Raw genomic sequence first — 18,947 nt, 5'->3', positions numbered from 1 at the left:
CTGCCTGGTTCCCTGTAACCTCACTTCTCGCAATGAGGAAACCACCAGAAGGCCCTCGGCGCTGGACCTCAGTGTCCAGGCAGAACGATGGGGGTTCATAAATAAATGAAGCAACAGCACAATATGGAGGCCAACTCTTTCTCTCTCTTCCTCAACTTCAAGCTTCTCCGAATGTTCTTCCGGCAACAAGATGAGATCCGGCGGTTGAAAGCTGAGCTCTCGCAGAAGGACATCAAAATCCGACAGCTACAGCTGGAGCTGAAAAACTTGCGCAACAGCCCGAAGAACAATGAACTCTAAAGGACATTTTCTAAACAAACTCTTTGTTTATACCCACTCTTTTAATTTTACTGTATCCACTTAACACACGATATGAGCCAGAGACCCCCGTGGCCAGCCCCCAGGGAGCTCATCCGCTAACTGGAACTGTGTCCTTCTGTGGTCATTTCCTAGCACTAAAAGAAAGACGTGTTGTCTGTATGATGTTAACTGAGAAAACTACTGCATGAAACAAGCAAAGGGACCCATGTAGAGCCCAAGCTTCCCTTGGAGGTAGTAGAGGAGTCAATGCGTTTCCTGATGCCGCCAAGTCACGGGATTAGCTAAACGGGGCATCCGGTTTTCCATTCCATCCTTGAGCAGGAATGAAAAGGGAGATCTGCATGCCCCGCAGGAAGCAATGGCATTGATTAGTATTATTAATATTCTTTTTTTTTTCCTATGCAAAGTGTGACTGACAATGCACACTGGATACAAAACTGGAATTCAGGTCCATGAAACTGGAAGGTACATGGGAGAGCTGGACATTAATTCATCCCCTTCTCCCGGGAAATTCCCTGCAATGTGCCGCGCAAGCAAAAGAGCAGAACCCCCAGGATCCCTTTAATGCTGCAGCGGATGTTGGGGGTTAAGGTCATGCACAGCTTTCTCAGTATTCCTTAAAAAATGCCATTCCCCACCTCCCCACCCCATAGCCACTGGCATCATTTGTACCGTGGGGCCAGCTCTGCTTTAGCCATAGCTCAGTGGCTTTTCTATGCATCAACCCCTTGGTTGGTTGTCCTATCGAAACAGGTGGCGTCGGCACCAGTTTATAAGGGATACCCGCTCTTTGTATCTCTGGTTCCTAACCATTAATCCCAAGCCTTCACATATTATAGAACTTTGTATTTTCTCCTAGAATCATAGAATTGGAAGGGACACTCCCCCTCCCCCCCCCCCGAGTCATCTGGTCTAATCCCCTGCAATGCAGGAAGAATCCCTGGCAGATGGTCACCCAATCTCTGTTTAGCAACCTCCTATGAAGGAGAGTCCACCACCTTCTAAGGTGGTCCATTCCACTGTCTTAAACAGCTCTTGCTGTCAGATAGTGGTTATTAACACATGCCGTGACACAGGACTGCAAGGAAGGAGGAAATCTTGAAGGCAGGAGGTCCCGCTGTGGATGGATGCCAAGGCTCAGGCTGCAAGATGCTTCAATCTGGCTGGATCCTGCCAGCATCTTCTGATGCATTTGCTAGCTCAGTTCTCTGCTGCTGCCGGTGAAGCTGTACCCTAGGCCGAACCATTGGCAACTGCTGTGAGGCAGCAAAGGGAGGGACCAGTCCCCAAACTTCACTTTTATATGCTGGGGGGTGGTGAGGGGTTGCTGCTAGCACCACCCAAATGCAAGGTTGCCCAATGGGTGCTTGCTGCAAAAGGGGTAATGTGAGTCACACAGCAACTGGGACCTTCAAGGTGCTGGCTGTCATGTCCCTGTTGAGATTTATAGGTAAGAAGACTGCCCCACCCCCCAAAAAACATTCCCATGCAATGAGCCCCTAGCATCACCTAGCAATCTGCCTTGCCAGTTATTGCTGTTCAGGTTGGATTCCTACAGTCATCTGCTCCAAATTGGTCAATGGTTTGGAGAAAGAGCCCCAGGGAACTGGGTCCTGGAGACGGATATTCTAGAAGGTAAATCTATCCTGAATTTGGCATCACAGGTAGAGCCTTCTGCCAATGGAGTGAGCCGAAAGCATTTCACTTCCTTAATGAAAATGGGACTTGCCACTGTGGGTTTTAGTGAATGATGGAGGGGAAATCCAAGTGGCAGTAAGATTGCTTCAGTATTTAGTTAGGGCATTCCCTTCCTTCTGAAGACAATCGCCTTGCTGAGAAATTAGGTAAGGGTAGTTTTCCCTTTGGAATCCTGACCACTAACATTCCCCTGCAGGGGGTGAAGAGACAGGATCCCGTGACTGAAATTCCTTTACCCCCAGTGCAACTATCCTGGAATAAGTTCTCTATTGTGGTCTTGAGTGCAGGAACCCTGCGATAAGGAGCTATCGTGTATCTGGACCCTAGAACGGGAGGATAAAAAGTAGGTGAGCCATTATGTCTGCAAAAGGGGGATAATGTGGGACGCGGGTGGCGCTGTGGGTTAAACCACTGAGCCTCTTGGGGTTGCCGCTCGAAAGGTCGCGGTTCGAATCCCCGCAACGGGGTGAGCTCCCCCTGCTCCTGCCAACCTAGCAGTTCAAAAGCACTTCAAGTGCAAGTAGATAAATAGGTACTGCTCTGGCGGGAAGGTAAACGGCGTTTCCGTGCGCTGCTCTGGTTTCGCCAGAAACGGCTTAGTCATGATGGCCACATGACCTGGAAGCTGTACACCAGCTCTCTCAGCCAGTAAAGCGAGATGAGCGCCACAACCCCAGAGCCGTCAACGACTGGACCTAATGGTCAGGGGTCCCTTTACCTTTACGGGGATAATATATTAGGGCCTACCTTATGATTGATTTCAGAGTTTGAAGCAACTAGAACACTCAGAAAGTGCTACAGTATATAGAATTGCTATGTTTAAACACATACATACATATATAGAGATTTGACTTCTGGGGCCACAACTGGTAAAAAAAATATGGCCTCTGAAAATGCCAACACCTATAACTTGGTCCAAGATGATCCTCAGAGCTAGGCTCAAGGTAGATCCAGTTCCGGGGGTCATATTTGAACATTTTGGATTGTTGGCCGCAAGAAATCATGTGTCTACCAAGACTGTCTTGAAACCACCCCAAATTTGTCCATCGCCACTGCCAACTGGATGTAGCAAATGTTCCGCAAGGGTGTTGTGGCCGTAGAATGAACCGATCAAAAGGGTGAGGCTTTAGGTTGTAATGCGTCGGCCACCTCAAGTTCCCTCTTGGATGCAGTGGCATCCGAGTCCTGCCGATTTCTTTCTGCATCCCAGTCGGCCCAAGTCTAGACCCGAGTTGCTAGAAGTTCCACATAGTGCTCATTCATGTGTGTGCGCCCCCCACCACACACATGCTTTAACCACCAAGCACCATCCCAAAAGACAGGTGTGCTTTCTCTCCACCCGCCCCCCACATACTTCCCCATGTTCCCCCACCACGTCACCAATGTTTACATTGTGTTCTGTGCCTAACGCTGACCCCGCCCTGCTCCATTTCAGTGTACTTTCACTCGCTTATTATTTATGCTGCCATAAAAATAGTGACAAAATAATAAAAAAAAAATTACCAAGATACCCAAACCAAATTTGGTGGTAAAGTCTCCCTTTGCCTTCGGTGGGAAGCTGGTCCTGAGCAATGGGGCTGGGGAAAAGAATCGTGTAGGGATGATCAGGATGAATCTCTAAAGCAGCGTTTCCCAAACTTGGGTCTCTGGCTGTTTTTGGACTACAATTCCCATCATCCTTGACTGCTGGTCCTGCTAGGTAGGGATGATGGGAGTTGTAGTCCAAAAAAACAACAGCCAGAGTCCCAACTTTGGGAAACACTGCTCTAAAGCAACTTCTCTCTACACCTGGTGTCCTACAATTCCCATTGTTTCATGGCCGTGCTGTCTGGGAGTTGCAGTTCAAAACACCTGCAGGACAGCAGGCTAGAGAAGAGGCCTCTATAAAGTTTTGAATCCTCAAATACGACAGTCTTGTAGAATAAGGCTGGCTATTTCCTTTGCACACGTTACATGCACACATGCACCAGGTCAAAATCCTATTTTGAGAAAGCTGCCTGAGTTAGGCGCCATAAAGTCAAACACCTTTATGGAGTCTCTTGTACCTTCGCAATACTCTAGGGATTACTTTACCTTGGCATGGAAAATGAATCTGCATCACCCTGCCGATTCAGACCGAAAAAGGTCTGTCCCATGGAGATGGGTGCACACAATTGTTCTGCGGCATCTGGCACTTGAGAGGTATCATCCTTCTGTACGTGGGGGATCCTCTTCGGCGGTCGTGATTTCTTATGAAATAATGCACTAAGTGTTGCTAACAATGAATGAGAATGAGCTTCTTCAAAAAATGAAAACAGAAAAACACCCGTCTTTACAAGCGAGGAATGGATTCCGACGTGGCCCGTTTTACAGCAATAAGCCACAGGGGGAAAAAATTGTATAAAAAGATTTATTGAAATTCATCAATGACAAACAAGACATAAAACTGAAAAAGTTTGGCTCTTTGGGGAGCAAGAGGGAAGGTTGCAATATTCTTTTTTTTTTTTTTTGCTTTTGTCTTTTATACACAGGTGAGATATTGACTAGGAAATACAAGTCACTTCTAACTATCTTTTTAAAGAGGGATATGAAATTAAAACTGTACATTCAACTAGGAATGTTGCACAGTCAATTTAAATGACTTCGCAACATGGTAAGAAAATACAACTTTTGCAATTAGCATTCCGTGCTTGAGTGTACGAAAGGAAACCAGCCTAGGCTAGACATGCGGCATTGTCCGTCTCCCACCCCCCTCCAGTATTTAAAGGTTTGTAAAAATCTTCAAGAGTATTACAGAGCACAAGTGGAAACAGATTCTCATTCACTTATCATTAAGGAGGTGTTAATATATCTATATATATAATATTTTACAGACCAAAATAGTACACACCTTAGTTAAAAGGGTTCAAACATTTTCTTTTTTATTACAACTGTCAGATTCATTTCACCAGTTAACTCAGGAAATTAGGAACACTTTTTATATATATTTTTATATATATATTTCAATGACTGCCGTTGACAGAGAACTTTTCCATATACCTGAAATAAAGAAAGGGCACAACTCAAGGGGAATCACTGTCTGCCCGGCCATCTCCAAATCAAGGAAGATTCCCCTCAGGGGGTGGTTTGTGCTCTAAAAAATAATAATAACAAGTATGGGGGAAACCCACAACGGAAGATTTGCAAAGTCACCACCCCAAACCAAATCAAATGGTGGTAAAGGGCCAGGAGTCAGGGAAAGAGATTACGTATTTGGTCACTATTTACAAACAGCGAAAGTAAAAATATACCTACAGGAAGTGGAGGAAATAGTGTGTGTGTGTGTGTGTGTGTGTGTGTGTGTGTGTGTTTTCCTGGGAACGGCAGCCATTCACAAACAGGCAACAAAGAAAAACACTTTATCAAGATGCTTCTTGCACCCCCGCTGCTGTGGCTGGAATGCTTTCACCGCAAAAAATTGCTGCATCCAGAAGAAGTAGAAGAAAAAATGCCTAGAGACCGGCAAAAGCCATTCTCAGGACCCCAAAGATCTCACCTTTGCATCACATGTGGAAATTTACTCGCTCGTCTTTTCAAAAACAAAACAAAACTCAAGTTGTGTCCAGAATGATCCACTCCAAGAAACAAATTCACCACTTGCTTTATATTTGTTATTGCATTAACAGGAACTAATAATGGGCACAAAAGGAAATTATTCAGGAACAAAAAGTAAGAGTGGCAGGTTGTTGTTGTTGTTTTTTTAAAAAAATGATATTTTAATTCCTTCGCCCACCCAATTATGCATGTCCCGCTCCATCCCACAGCAACGTTACACTCCGGGGAGGGGGGGGGAGGGGTGAAATACAGGGTAGAAACAGTCAAATCACAGTAGGAAATTTATTCCCCACCCCCTCCCCACAACAGATTATTTTGAGTTTAATCATCTTCATCTTCCTCTCCTTCATCATCAGGTTCTCGTTTTCTCTTCTGTCCTTTTTCTTCTTCTGTGGAAAGAAATTAAAGGCCGTGTTATGGTTTTCCCCAGTGAGAGACCTAACGCTTCCCAGGCCCCGTGGTTTTGGCACTTGTTCCATTGCAGGGATATTTTTGGCAAGAGCATTGTGTCAGTATGTTGAAGAAGCAGCACTGTAAAATTCTCCTTTCTGTGCCAGAGCATAGAATGACCTTGTTCCACATCAAATCCAGCACAGCTCAGGCCTGTCCTGGTCTTCGCATTTGAAGCAGGAAAAACTGAGCAGCAAACTAGAGGGTCAGTCTGAGGGTGGGTGGGGGGCCAACAAATCCCAAATAGCCATCTACCAACAGTGTCTTGGCTACCCACACTCAGATCCAGCCACTGAAGGGCCAAATAGTGATGCACAGACAGCTCAATTTTGTCTCAGGGCTTTCGCATCCTAAGGGTCCAGAACAGTTTACATAAACTAAACAAGCACGTACAAAATAATCAACAAACAAAAACATAGAACAGCTAACAACAATTCCATACAGGAAAGGCAGGTAAAAATTTCTATTTCATTTCCAAAGGCCAGGATAAATAAAACCAACAAAAGGCACCGAGCGTCGACACAGATAACACACCTCTATGGTAAGGGAGTGCCACAGTTTGGGTGCCACCAGAAAGAAGACCCCATCGTCCTGTCTACCAAACGCTTATTATTAAAAAACAACTCTGCACCACATGAAGTATGTGCAAAGAATAAAAACATCTGCACAAAAATGATGTATCATTTATCAAACAGCCACAACCAGCAGGAGGAAGCCAGCAGCCTCTCTGCAGGGCTTGAGGGGGAAACGGCACAGAAGATCCAAAGTCTAGAATCTTGAAGGAATCTCTGTGAAAAGAGTCTCCATGTGAAATATCTCAAAATCTTATCACACTGCAGTCATGGATTTTCCTCCATGTGGCATTTTCTATCTCTTATTGGGCACAATGGCAGGAATGGGCTATTCAGACTCTAAGCTTGCATTGCTGTAACCCTTTGACCATTCACAAGGAGGTGATTATTTTTCCTGTTTCAGTTCTGCGCTTACCAGCTTCTTCTTCCTCCTCTTCATCATCTACTTCACCATCATTGAACCCTTCTTCATCCTCCTGTGGGAAAGAAAGCGGAAAATGCATGCTTTGTCCTTGTATAGAACTTTTTCAAGCTGGCAAAGCTATTGGGAAATACTGTAGAGATTTCAAAGGGGAGGGAAAGAATCCACCATGGCACCTAAGGAATCCCAGGACCTGAGTTCCTTCCAGCACTGGTTCAGCAGTGAGAGACTCTCAGCTATATCCTCGCCCCTCCAAAATGACATTCTTACCTCATCTTCCCCGCTTACATCCTCCTCTTCTCCTTCCTCTTCTTCATCCTCATCTTCCTCATCTTCTACTACCTGAGCATCTTCGTCATATTCCTCTTCTGCAAAAAGGAAGTTCACAAGGTCGATTTGCTGCAAGGAGCTACTGGGGAGCAGTGCGGGTCTGCTTAAGAGCAGTTTGCCACCCAGTCTTCCTGCAGCCTGACATGCGCAAGCTGAGTAGGAAAAGCATTTCCTGGGCATGGCGATAGTCGCGGTGGGGAAAGATGCCACCTGCTTGATTTCTGCCTGCCAGGCTCACGATAAAATTCACAGGAGCTACAGCCAAGTAAAGCCAAGTGGCAGCCGGAGGTCCTTCTCGTGCCAAGAGTTGGTATAATTGATGGGAGCTGGGAAAAGACCGTGATGCTGCGGAATCAGGCTTTCTGCTCTTGTGACCTGATGCACCACAGCACTCACTGTCATGGGATGTGGCAAACCTCAGGCTCTTGTGGTACTTGAATGGGGAGGGGAGAGGGGCTAAAATACAAGAATAATAAAGAGCTAATGTAGGCGACGCCGCAGAAATTCAAAGGGCGCATCTGAAAAAAGCGATGTGCAGCTCGTGGGGCTAAGGGGACTGAGGTAAATCTGGAGGGAAAGGTCTGTATCAGCGGCTATTCTTCATGACAGCTTAAGTGGAGGCTCTAAACAGCAGGTGTGAGCAACAACCAGCAAAAAAGGATCATTGCCCTGACTTTCTGGGGAGCTTCCCAGAGGCATCTGCCTGCCTGCTGCTGTTGAACACAAACTAGTCAACTAGATGGATAGTTTCTGTCCAATCCAGAAAGTCTGTTCTTATATTTTACCAACCTTTTTCGGGATAAAACTAGAGTGCTGTTAAAGTACTGAGCTGCGGCAATTTTTGCCGGAGGTTCTTAATATAGAAACAGCACAAGGACATTTGTTTCTACTCTTGGGAAACTCCACTAACAAGACAGAGGTAAGGAACAAAGTGACCTACCATCTTCCTCCTCCTCATCGTCATCAAAGCCTTCCGCATTGCCCTCAGCATCTGAATCGGGGGCCTCTTTATCATCCCGGTCGTATCCGTCGAGATACGTGAGTTGCGGGAGGAGTTTGAAGACGTTGTCTCTGTAGTCGTTCAAGTTAGTTACCTCGCAATTGAAAAGATCTAAACTCTTCAGGTTTTCTAACTTTTCCTGAAAGGCAAATGAAGGGTTTCACCTATCAGAATCAAACCTTACCAAAGACCAAAGCTCACCAAGTATGTATTAAAAAGCAAAGATGCTCCCAGAACAGGAAGGAAGGTCTTCTAGCTGACACATCAGGAGATACCTAGGAGATTTAAGCCACTGCAGTGACCAGGATGGGCTTGGTTAGGCCCTGCGAGGCTTGAGAAGGAAGAGTCCCAAATCTCTCAGACACATGGAAAGAGAAATAAACTTGCTGTGTCACCTGTGGCTGCCCTGGGAATTCAAAGCCTCACTCAAAGCAAGAGACCTTGCTTCCGAGCAATGTGCAACATCAACCCTTCAAGTGACCACCAGAGGGAGCTGTGGAAACAACTCTGCATGTCAATCAAGAGCAAAAGGGAGCAAAAAGGCGGCAGCAGTAGCCGCAGCCAGAAGATTTGCACCACTTCTGGAATTTTAAGAAGGCTCCCTCAGCTGTTGGCTTCAGAGGGTAGCAAACATTTTATTGGCTAATAAAATGATGGGAGGAAGGAGAACTTCAGGCCATCAGCTCTGGAATCAAGGGCCTGACATCTACTGCATCAAGGACCTGACACAGCTCTACTGTTTTCTTGCTTTGTTTTTCACAAGCTTCATTTTGTGTTTGTTTTTAGTTGTAAGCCCCCCTTGGGAGAAAAGAACCATATAAATGCAGCAAACAAAGTGCAGCAGCAGCAGGTGGAGAAGAAATTCTGACAGTGTGGTGATGTTTGGGGGCTATGAGGGTGAACTACTGCTCAGATCTGGTCTGGGCCATAAACAGCTCATGCAGCCACAGGCAACCCCGCCCCTCCCCGCACCCAAGTTACAGGGCCCTGGCAAGGATGACTGACAGAATGTATGGTGTTAAATCTCTTGCAATGCAGCACACACTGACTATTCCATCCCCTTCCGTGTGCCACTAGCAGGCACACACACTCTACTGCTGAAGAGCCACCAGGAAACAAGAAAGGTAAATTTGACTGGATGATCCTGGAAGGGGCAATGGCAAAAAAATAGACCAGGAACACTACTGGCTGGATGAGGAAGCAACCACTCATTGCCAGGCCTTCCTGAGAGACAAACTCTGATGGGGATGGGCTAGAGGGCCGCTGGAACAAAACTGGGTGGCAAAGAGGTCATGGGGTGTAAGGTTTGGGCACCCACAAGGCCAAGCAGGAGAGGAGAAATGGACAGGAGACACCCAAGAGAGCTCCACCCATACACACAATTGTTTTGTTACTGTTATTTATAGCCCCACCTTACCGTCAAGGCAAAAATTCTCCCCCGCAACACTTTGGTGAAGTGGGTTAGGCCAAGGACAGTGATGGGCCCAAAGTCAACTTCATGGCTGAGTGGTGGTGATTTTGAGCCTGAGGCGCCTCAGTTCCAATCCAATACTCTGGTGACCACATCTGCGCCAGGGCCCCAAATGCAGCAGGCAAGGAAAGCCCCACCATGAATCATGGGCATTAGTGTGGGCCATGGCATCAAAAGCTGGCCTCAGGTGGCTCTCTGACAGCTTTGCACCGACTTACCAGAGGTTCTATTGTACTGAGATCCTTTATTTTGTTGCCACTTAGGTTTAGGTGTGTGAGGTTCGGACATTTTCCTGCCAATACTTCCAGTCCTCCTGAGATTCTATTGTCGCTTAACTCGAGCTGAGGGCAAAAATATATAAAAATGGTCCACACATTTTGCAGTTTTCAGGATTCAATCACATTTTAAAGTTTGGGGCTTTAAATGGCTCTGTGGAATGGCTTGCACTGACCTGAATTGCCTGGGGACAGCGTGGAGAGCAGAGGTGGGGAGTGCCTCTCTATCTGGCCCTTTGAACTCTCCTCAGACCACACCTCTCAAAGGCCCTGCTTCACACCCTTAAGGTTTTTGCCTGGCTGGAATGTGCCCTTGCAGAGGGTGTGTATGAGTGTGTGTAGAAACAAGCCTACTATCCAAACAGCTTTTGTTGCTCCACCCGCTTTTGCCTCTGGCCCCACCCACCACTGACATGTGGCCCTTGGAAAGTTTCCCAGAGAGGACTCTGACTATCAGACTACAAAAGAAACCCAACCGTTGTTGTGGAGAGAGAAAATATAGTAGAGGACCTGAAGGACACAAACAGAGAGAAGGGAAGCAGAGGAAGAGCTCCCACTTATAGGAACTATTAAGACATGTAGGAAAAGATCCAGCAGAGGACAGCATCATGGAGATCCAGGGCATAAGGAGGCAAGCCAGGAGCAGTGGATGGGGGGAATCAACTGTATCAAAGGCAGCAGAAAGTCAAAGAGGAATGTAGCACCTTTAGATCTTGCAATGATTTTTGAGACTGTAGAGTCAGTGGCGTTCAGGGGGTAGAACCCAGACCGGAGGGTGTCAAGAGCAGAGGTGAGGCAATAGGAGTAAGCAGCATGTGCACCAGGAGTTTGAGGGTATGAGGTGGAAGGGACAGGGGGTGGCACTTGGGAGAGTAAGGACGGGCCAAGGGAAACTGCAGGATGTTTGAGCGCCATGGGGGAAAAGGGAAAAGGGAAAAGCTGTGTATGTGGAGGAGGGATAATGGTGCGGGAGAGGACAACTCCAAAAAGGGAGGAGATCACGGAAGCATGTGCTGAGAGGGGTTACAGGGCAGTCAACTCATCAAGCAATAACGGAAAGCAAAGAGGGAAGTGCAGGATGAAGGGCAGCCGAAAGAGGAGAGGCGGCAAGTAATCAGAGCTGCTGGTTTCCATTTCAGCACTGAATAAGGAGGGAAAGTCTTGGGCAGGGAGCAAGAAGGGGGTGGGGTGGGATGTGCATGAGGAGGGCATCAAAAGGAAGAAGACGGGAAGTGAAAATTCCGTCAGCTGGTGTGAATCAGAGGGGCAAAATGGTGCTGCTTGGGCAGGTAGATAAAGATGCAGAGGAGAATATGGGAGCTTCTAATGGACAAAGTTGGTCCACTCTTTAGTTCTCCACAGGTAACTCAGCTTCACAAGGCCATGGAGAGAGATATCAAATGGGGGGGGGGATGAGCTAGGAGGGCTGAAAGGGGCAAAGAAAAACGCTGGGAAAGGGTTAAGGAAGTCAAGAGCAGATGAGACAGATGAAGCGAAGGTGCAAACTGCAGGAAACACAGGAGTCTGGCAGACATGGGGAAGAGGGGAGGCTGCTGGGTAGGCCACTGGATCAATAGATTGGAGGTCATGGAAGGAGCACAAGGCAGAGCATGGTGGACAAGGTGCTGTGCTGAAAGGGAGCAGGGGATGAGTTGACAGAGGGAATTTTACAGCAGACACAGAGGAGCTCTTGGTGAAGGCAAGAGCAAAGGGGTGTCCAGGGCAGGGCAGGAGAGAATCAGCCCAGAGGCAAAGATGGATGGAAGAGGCAAAGGAGGAGAAGATGAGAAGCAGTTGGGTCAAGAGGGTTTGCTGAAAACATAAAGAGGAGGAGAGTTGGCAATGTCAGAGATGAAGTTTATGCATTAGGAACTCTCATTATGTAGAAATATGTGTCTTACTATTAATAACTTAAAATAAAACGCCACAATTTTGCTTTGCTCTTTTGCCACAAGGAAATCTAAACATCTGATGTAAAAGTTCCTCTTTGGCAAACTCATTCCATGCTTTAATAATAATGCCTTTCTTTTCTTTTTAAATAAAGACATCTACCCACCTTGCGGGTAAGAGGTGGAAGGGAGAGTGGGTGCTACTTGGAAGAGTAAAGACGGGCCATGGGGTCATGGCGTGCTCTGGTCCATGGGGTCACAAAGAGCCGGACACGACTAAACAACACCTACCTTCTTAAGCTTGTTTAACTTTGGTAAGTTTGCAACTGAGGTGAGGCCTACGTTGATTGTACTTAAGAATTCGAGCTCTTCAAATTCATCTGTCAGACCTTCAATTTTGCCTTCATTTGATCTACAGTTGTCGAGAACAAGTTCTTTAACCTGCAGATAAAAATTAACAACAAAAATATTAAGTTAAATTATATTTAGTTGCAACCACCACCTTAAGCGAACATACAAGCTGTTTTGAGGCAAACAGCACTTCAAGAATTATTGGTCTCAGTTTACCATAAAAAGCTACTAGGAAATCTCTCTTCATCTATTGAGCTAGATCACACTGTAGATTAACAAATGACTTGGCCCATTGACTCTTTTCCATTCACTCTATAGATTTCAGGATACTAGTTACCTTACGGAAGGAGACAACTCGCTATTTATGTACACTATGGTATAAAAATGAATAGAGAGATTGAGAGAGCCAGTAAGTGCTGTCGGCAGCCTGTTGGAAGTGGGCTCAAATCCTCACTCAGCTGTGAAACAGGTGTCCTTGAACCAGTCACTCACTTGGCCTAGCCTACCTCACTGAGTTGTTGTGAGGATAAAACGGAGTTCATCTGCAAATATGCTGCTCTAAGCTCCGTGAATGAAACACATCTTCCCACAGCTGAATTGCTGCAGGCCCTCTAATTACACTAGAGTAAAACTATGACCCTAAACACACCAAAATCAATAGGGCATGCTTACAAATAAACGTTATGCATTTTAATGTCACATCTAAGCAAAAACTGTGTGTCTTTGTAAACGGCTGTACGTTTTTACAAAATTGCAGCTTTCATTTTTGTTCAGGAGTAACTGTTCTTAAGGTCCTCAATCTAATATAGTATGAATCAATTGCAGGTGGTGGGAGCGAGGAACATCCTACCACCAGGAAAGAAGCAACAGGCAGTGTTAGCATCACTCCAAAGCCTGAGTGTGCCCTATATCCTCATCATTCTGACATGCATCCTCAGCTGGTTTCGTTTGGCAGATTTGATATGGAGCTTTTTTATTCTTGTAACTTTAACAGTGCCTAACCAGGCCCCTGTGTGACCTCAGTAAATAAGAATACCCCCAAGATCAGCACACAGCTGATCAAGACTGTTGTCTATCTGACCATATGCTGCCAGCTTGTGCTCAAGATAACAAAGAAGAAGGCTTAAGCAACTGATGTCGATAGCGGGGTGTGTGTGTGTGGAATTAAGAGCCTCAGAGGAATACAGCATCTTTTAGCAAAGACAAGGAGGGGAGAGAAGAACCCTAAAGCAAAATGCACCTGCCACAGCACCACTCCTTCCTCCACCTAAGCTAGGGAAGGGGAACCAGCTGTGCCCCTCCAGATGTTGTTGGACCCCAGACCATTGGCCATGCTTGTTGAGGCTGATGGGAGTTGGGAGACCAACAACATCTGGAAGGTGACAGTTGGTTCCCCCACCCGTCCTAGACTGACACAGTACCTACAGTGGTACCTCTGGTTAAGTACTTCATTCGTTCCGGAGGACTGTTCTTAACCTGAAACTGTTCTTAACCTGAAGCACCACTTTAGCTAATGGGGCCTCCTGCTGCTGCCGCGCCACCAGAGCACAATTATTATTCCCCCTGACAGGGACTCAAGGCAGCTTACAGCTATACTTTCACTTCCGCAATAATTGCTTGGAAAGGACAGTTAAGCAGATGTACTGGGTTTTTCAGGAGGGCCCATATCCAACCATGTGCAAATATCATTCGACGCACAAGAAATCTGCCATCAAATATAAGTTAATTTTCTTCACCACTTAAGATATTTTATATTAATTGTTTAATAAATTTGCCCAAGATACTCACTTCTGGGCAACTTTCTGGGTGCCATGTGCCAGTGTTGGGTTGGGCCAGAGGCAGACGTGGGCAGGGCAACAAGTATAAATTCTACCTTTGAACAGTAGGCTAGTTTCATCACACTCACACCCCCTCCCTGCCCTCCATCCAAGCAAGCAAGAGGCAGGATCAGATGTCGGCTCTTACCTGGCTCTTTCCAGCCAGGTAAAAGTGCTCAAGGGGGAGATGGAGCAGCAGTTGCCTGGTAGTGGGTGTGTGGCTTTTTCAGAGAGTGCCAAGGAACACAGACAGCCTGAGGTTTCCCACTCATTTTGATGGTTTAAAAGCCCCAGTGAAATTAGATGACTGCTTAAAAAGTTTTTGGTTTTTTTTTTTATCATGTCCCCTTATCACAGGTCCTTCTCCAAATGATACATTCTGTTCCGTGAAACTGTCCTCAGGTGGTTTTGTGCTAGTTGCATTGAGGGCAGCTGAAACAGGCCTTTGCAACTTATTACAAAAGTGCACAGTGAGAAGAGCAGATATCTCTAGACAGCTTCTCTGCCTCCGCTTAAAGCACAGATCACCACACCCCTGCACTGCTGACAAATCCTGGCACCCCACAGCCTTGCTCTTCACGGAACCTAAAACTGCTTTCCAAACTGGTTTCTCTGGATCTTCCTTGCAATAGGCCCCTCAGCTTCCTCCGTGAAGTTTGCTTTTGAAGGTTGCTGCTACCTGTCCCAGGAAGATCCCTGTTGTTAAGTGTTCTGCATCAACTAAGAGCGTCACATCAGAAAAGATCCTCCTTTTATAGCATGGGGGGGACGGACGAAATATGGTACCACTCTCTAATACACACTCCTCCCTACATAAATGGCTTGCTGATAAACCATCTGAATCCACCCACTGACCTTGCATGCCTGAGCCCAGCTCTGGTCCTGCAGTGCATTTCAGCCTAACCTCCATTGCCTATCTCCATTGCCCAGGGCCCAACATCCTGGCTTTGATCTTGCATGAGAAAGAAATTCGTTGTGGATTCAAAATGGCACTCTTCGCAATATATATATTTGGCCAGTGTAAGTATCTACACGAATAAATCAAACACCAGGGAGCTTTCTGTTCTTCCAGCCTCCTGGAATGGCCTTGCCTTTGACTGGTCCTCCTAGCCTACAGAAGCCCCAGCAGCTGACAGCCAGGGTAGTTCATTTGGCAGAGCATCAGACTATGACTGAGAACTAACGTAAGTTCAAACCTGCCTCCATCTGTGCAGCTCTCACTGGGGGCCCTCATTCTATCTCTGTGTGTGTCTAACCCATCTCACAAAGGGGATGGGGAGGAACTAGGCTCTTTGGAAGAAGGGTGCAACAGCAATTTAATAAACAAAATGGCATTTATTGTAATTTCCAGAAGGGTAGCAGGGTTAGTCTATTGCAGCAAAAACAGCCAGAGAGTCTTGTGGCACCTTAGAAAGGAACACGTTCATTATGCCATAGGTTTTTGTGGGCTCAGGTCCATGAAACCTTTTGCCATAATAACTGTATGAGAATTTAAGGTGTGGTGAGCCTCTAGTCCAAAACAGGAGGACTACCTTCAATGGCTAATTCACAGATGTGGACTTCCCATAAAAGTCTTTTTAGGCACCCTCCCGCTTCTCCCAGCCCAAATTAGGGAGGGAGGAGGCGGGGAGACAAAAGAAATATCCAACTGTCTTGGTGCAACCTCAAAGCTGGCTTCACAACCAGAGGAGATCCTCTGTTACTGGACAATCCACAGCTGTTATTTTGGGATGCCTATAGCTTTCTTAATTTATGTCGAGTAGGAGGCACTATGTCTCTGAATCCCAGTTGCTGGGGTTTACAAAGAGGGAGAGCGCTGCTGTTGCACTCTCGTCCTGTTTTGAGGGCTTCCCATAGGTATTTAGTCAGTCACAGTTTGAGAACAGGGTGCTGGACTAGATAGGCCTTTGGCCTGAACTAGCAGGGCTCTTCTTATGCCAAATTATGACTTAATTACAGATGGGATAGCTCAGCTGGTTGCTCTGGCACAGCTCTCATTCACGTCAAGGGATTTGTGCAGGTGTGCTACTGAGTACCAGACAGGGCACATAAAAGGGCATGTTGGGGTTTTTGAAAACATCATTGTGACCCATAAATAGTACCGTTAAGTAGAACAATGGATGGAAACCTAGGAGTCTCCGAATAAGAGGTACAGGGAACAGAACATTTCCAAGGGTCCCTCACATGAAAAACACCAGGCCAGTGACTGGGGAAAAAAGTTGAAAGAAAAACAATGCAGAACTAAGGTCAGGACCTGTTTGAAGGCCTCCCAGAGGCATCTAGTTGACCACTGTGAGAATAGGGTGCTGGATTACATGGACCTTCGGCCTGATCTAAAAGCCAGGCTCATGTTGCTCAGATGTCAGGTAGTCAAGACCAGAGAAAAACACATGTGGGGTGTGGGTGTGTGTCACTATGAAGATGTCACCAGAATATAGTTCACCATTAGGCATTTTATAAAGAGGAGATGGAGGTGTACCTCCTTCTTCTCCATACAAAGCCAGCAGGTTATTATACTTCTAAAAAGCAGTGAATCCACCGTTTGCCTTTTCAGACAGTCTAACCTCTGTTCAACAATTACAATGAACAAACATGTTCTGAAATTGCCTCTGTGGCATTCCCTCTGCAGGAACAGATTCTTTCAGCACTGCTTACCTGGCTTGCAATGTGGAAATCACATCAGATAAAAACAAGCAGCAGCAGCAGCAGCAGCAAAGAAATACATCTTGCAGGAATACTCTCCCTACAGAGTACCAAAGGAACCCCTCCCATCAAAGGCAGGCAGGCAGGCAGGCAGGCAGAGCCTCTGGGAGCCAGATGGCTGAAGAACTGCATTAAGCAAAGCCAGCACCTCCTTGCTGTCTCAGCAAAAGGAAGGTTATTGGAGAGAAACTGAACAGCAAGAGCATGTGGGCAAGGACTGAGCTCCCTGCTAAAGCACAGAAGTGCCTAGTACACATAATTGTATACTTAGGAGCCATCAACCACTCAACTGCCCTCCCTAGCAAGTGGCACGAGATCCTCCTTGTTGCACCAATATTTCCCCCCATCCTTTTCTCATCCTCTATTACAGCTAAGCTGGGGCTGAAGTCCAGCCAACTCTTCTCCACCAACCAGGCAACAGGCTCCCAGGATTTATCATACCAGATTTTGGGATGTGGAAAGAAAAGTGAAAAGCCACACAGCTGCAAGATCAGATATTTTAAAAACAACAAGGATAAAATGTCTGAACAAATAAAATATGCAGTGCATTTTTTTAAAGAAATAGAGGTTGGATGGCCATCTGTCATGAATGCTTTCGCTAAGACTCCTGCATTGCAGGGGGTTGGACTAGATGACCCTTGGGACCCCTTCCAATTCTACAAATCTACAATCATCCCATATTTCCAGGCTCACTCTTCTTCAGGGGATCAACTACAACTGATCTCTTGGCACCCCTTCTTCTCAAAGTTTCCAGCTGGGATACAGAAGACCTGCAACTAATTGTTGCAGTGTCCTCCTGTTCGGTGTCCCAGTCAGTCAGTCATGCCCTTCTCCACAATACTCCATTCTGTTAACCCTCCACCCAGTTTTCAATCCCCCCTACCCACACCCAACAGTAAGGGAAAGGACTGGGAATCTTGTTTCTGTTGTTACACAGAGCTTCAGACATGCTGCTGCAAGCCCATCATAAGTAAAACACCAGGCTGAAAATCCTCTAGCCCAGTTCCAAATGAATGAAGGCCTCTCCCCATGCACCTTGAAGATTATCCCCACCCCAGCCCTCCTCTTCAGTTCCAGGCTCAGGTAGGTGGGGCTCATCTTGCTGCCCAGGGTGAGTTAGATTTCTTGCTCCTTGATTTTGCCATGAAGTAAATAGCTTTAAAAATGGAGTGCAATAGTCTTGCCCACTGTATCTGTGTAAACTAATGTCTGTTGTAAACCAACAGGATTACCAGATCTCAAAAGTAACCAGCTGTGTTACAGCGTAGGTAAGCATGCATATAGTTTTTCCAATAAAGTCAACTCCTGTTTACAGAGACCCATGGAATATTGAGACAAGTGAGGAAACAAAAGGAAATTCTGCTAAATTAAAAATTTCAGTTAAATGGGTCATATAGAATTGAAATTCACCAGGTCCAGGGCATAAGGAGTTAACATGAAAAACATCATATGACAGCCTTCCCCAGCCTAGTGCCCTCCAGATATGTTAAACTACAATCCCCATCAGTCCCAGCCAGCACAGCAGAGCTTTATTATGTTGGGCTGATGGGAGCTGTAGTCCAAAACATCTGGAGGGCACCAGGTTGGGAAAGACTGGCATATGATACACCAGGTTAAAACTATCAACTTTGTCCTGGACACAATCCACTGGGCTCTCCTGCTGTAGCTAAGCTCCCATTCATATAATCAAGGCAAGAGAACAGAGATCCAACAAAGGATTTGTTTGATTTTTAATGGACTCGGCTTGCATAATTTCAATCCTTGTAAAAAGAAAAAAAGAAAACCACCCCCAGCAACCCAATAAACCATACAGACTATTCCAAATACATCACCCTCAACAAAAAAATTATTGGAAGTTAATCTGTCTTGCTTTGGACACATTTGTAACCTATTTCCAAGCAAACGTCTTTAATAAAACAAATCCAAATGCTTGGCTAGAACTTCATGAATAGTAAATATTCAAATGTCTAGCAAAAACCTAATGAATAGTAAATGAACAAAAGGTAGTTAGGTATAAAGCCACTTTTATACATGTTTGGAATGCCACACTATAAATAAATTCACTATATTCCAATG

The 18,947-nt window shown here is 46.0% G+C and overlaps 2 protein-coding genes across 4 annotated transcripts in view; one reads left to right on the top strand and one right to left on the bottom strand.

Annotated features, from left to right (window-relative positions):
• CORO2B (coronin 2B) overlaps positions 1 to 3,540 on the top strand; it is an 80,221-nt gene extending 76,681 nt beyond the window's left edge. Inside the window, exon 12 of the mRNA XM_083475160.1 lies at positions 163 to 3,540. Coding sequence (XP_083331286.1) covers positions 163 to 300 — 138 coding nt within the window. The 3' untranslated portion in view covers positions 301 to 3,540. The remainder of the gene's footprint in view (positions 1 to 162) is intronic.
• Positions 3,541 to 4,390: 850 nt separating this feature from the next.
• ANP32A (acidic nuclear phosphoprotein 32 family member A) overlaps positions 4,391 to 18,947 on the bottom strand; it is a 26,732-nt gene continuing 12,175 nt past the window's right edge. For all 3 annotated transcript variants that reach the window (XM_083475249.1, XM_083475248.1, XM_083475247.1), the window contains 6 exons: positions 12,292 to 12,441; positions 10,055 to 10,177; positions 8,306 to 8,504; positions 7,306 to 7,403; positions 7,030 to 7,090; positions 4,391 to 5,981 (listed from right to left, as the gene is read on the bottom strand). In XM_083475249.1, coding sequence (XP_083331375.1) covers positions 5,914 to 5,981; positions 7,030 to 7,090; positions 7,306 to 7,403; positions 8,306 to 8,504; positions 10,055 to 10,177; positions 12,292 to 12,441 — 699 coding nt within the window. In that variant the 3' untranslated portion in view covers positions 4,391 to 5,913. The remainder of the gene's footprint in view (positions 5,982 to 7,029; positions 7,091 to 7,305; positions 7,404 to 8,305; positions 8,505 to 10,054; positions 10,178 to 12,291; positions 12,442 to 18,947) is intronic.

This window comes from Podarcis liolepis (assembly GCF_965112155.1).
Source record: "Podarcis liolepis genome assembly, chromosome: 14".
Classification (NCBI taxonomy): Eukaryota; Metazoa; Chordata; class Lepidosauria; order Squamata; family Lacertidae; genus Podarcis; species Podarcis liolepis.
The sequence above is the reverse complement of the archived record's forward strand: the minus strand, read 5'-3'. Positions and strand labels throughout refer to the sequence as shown.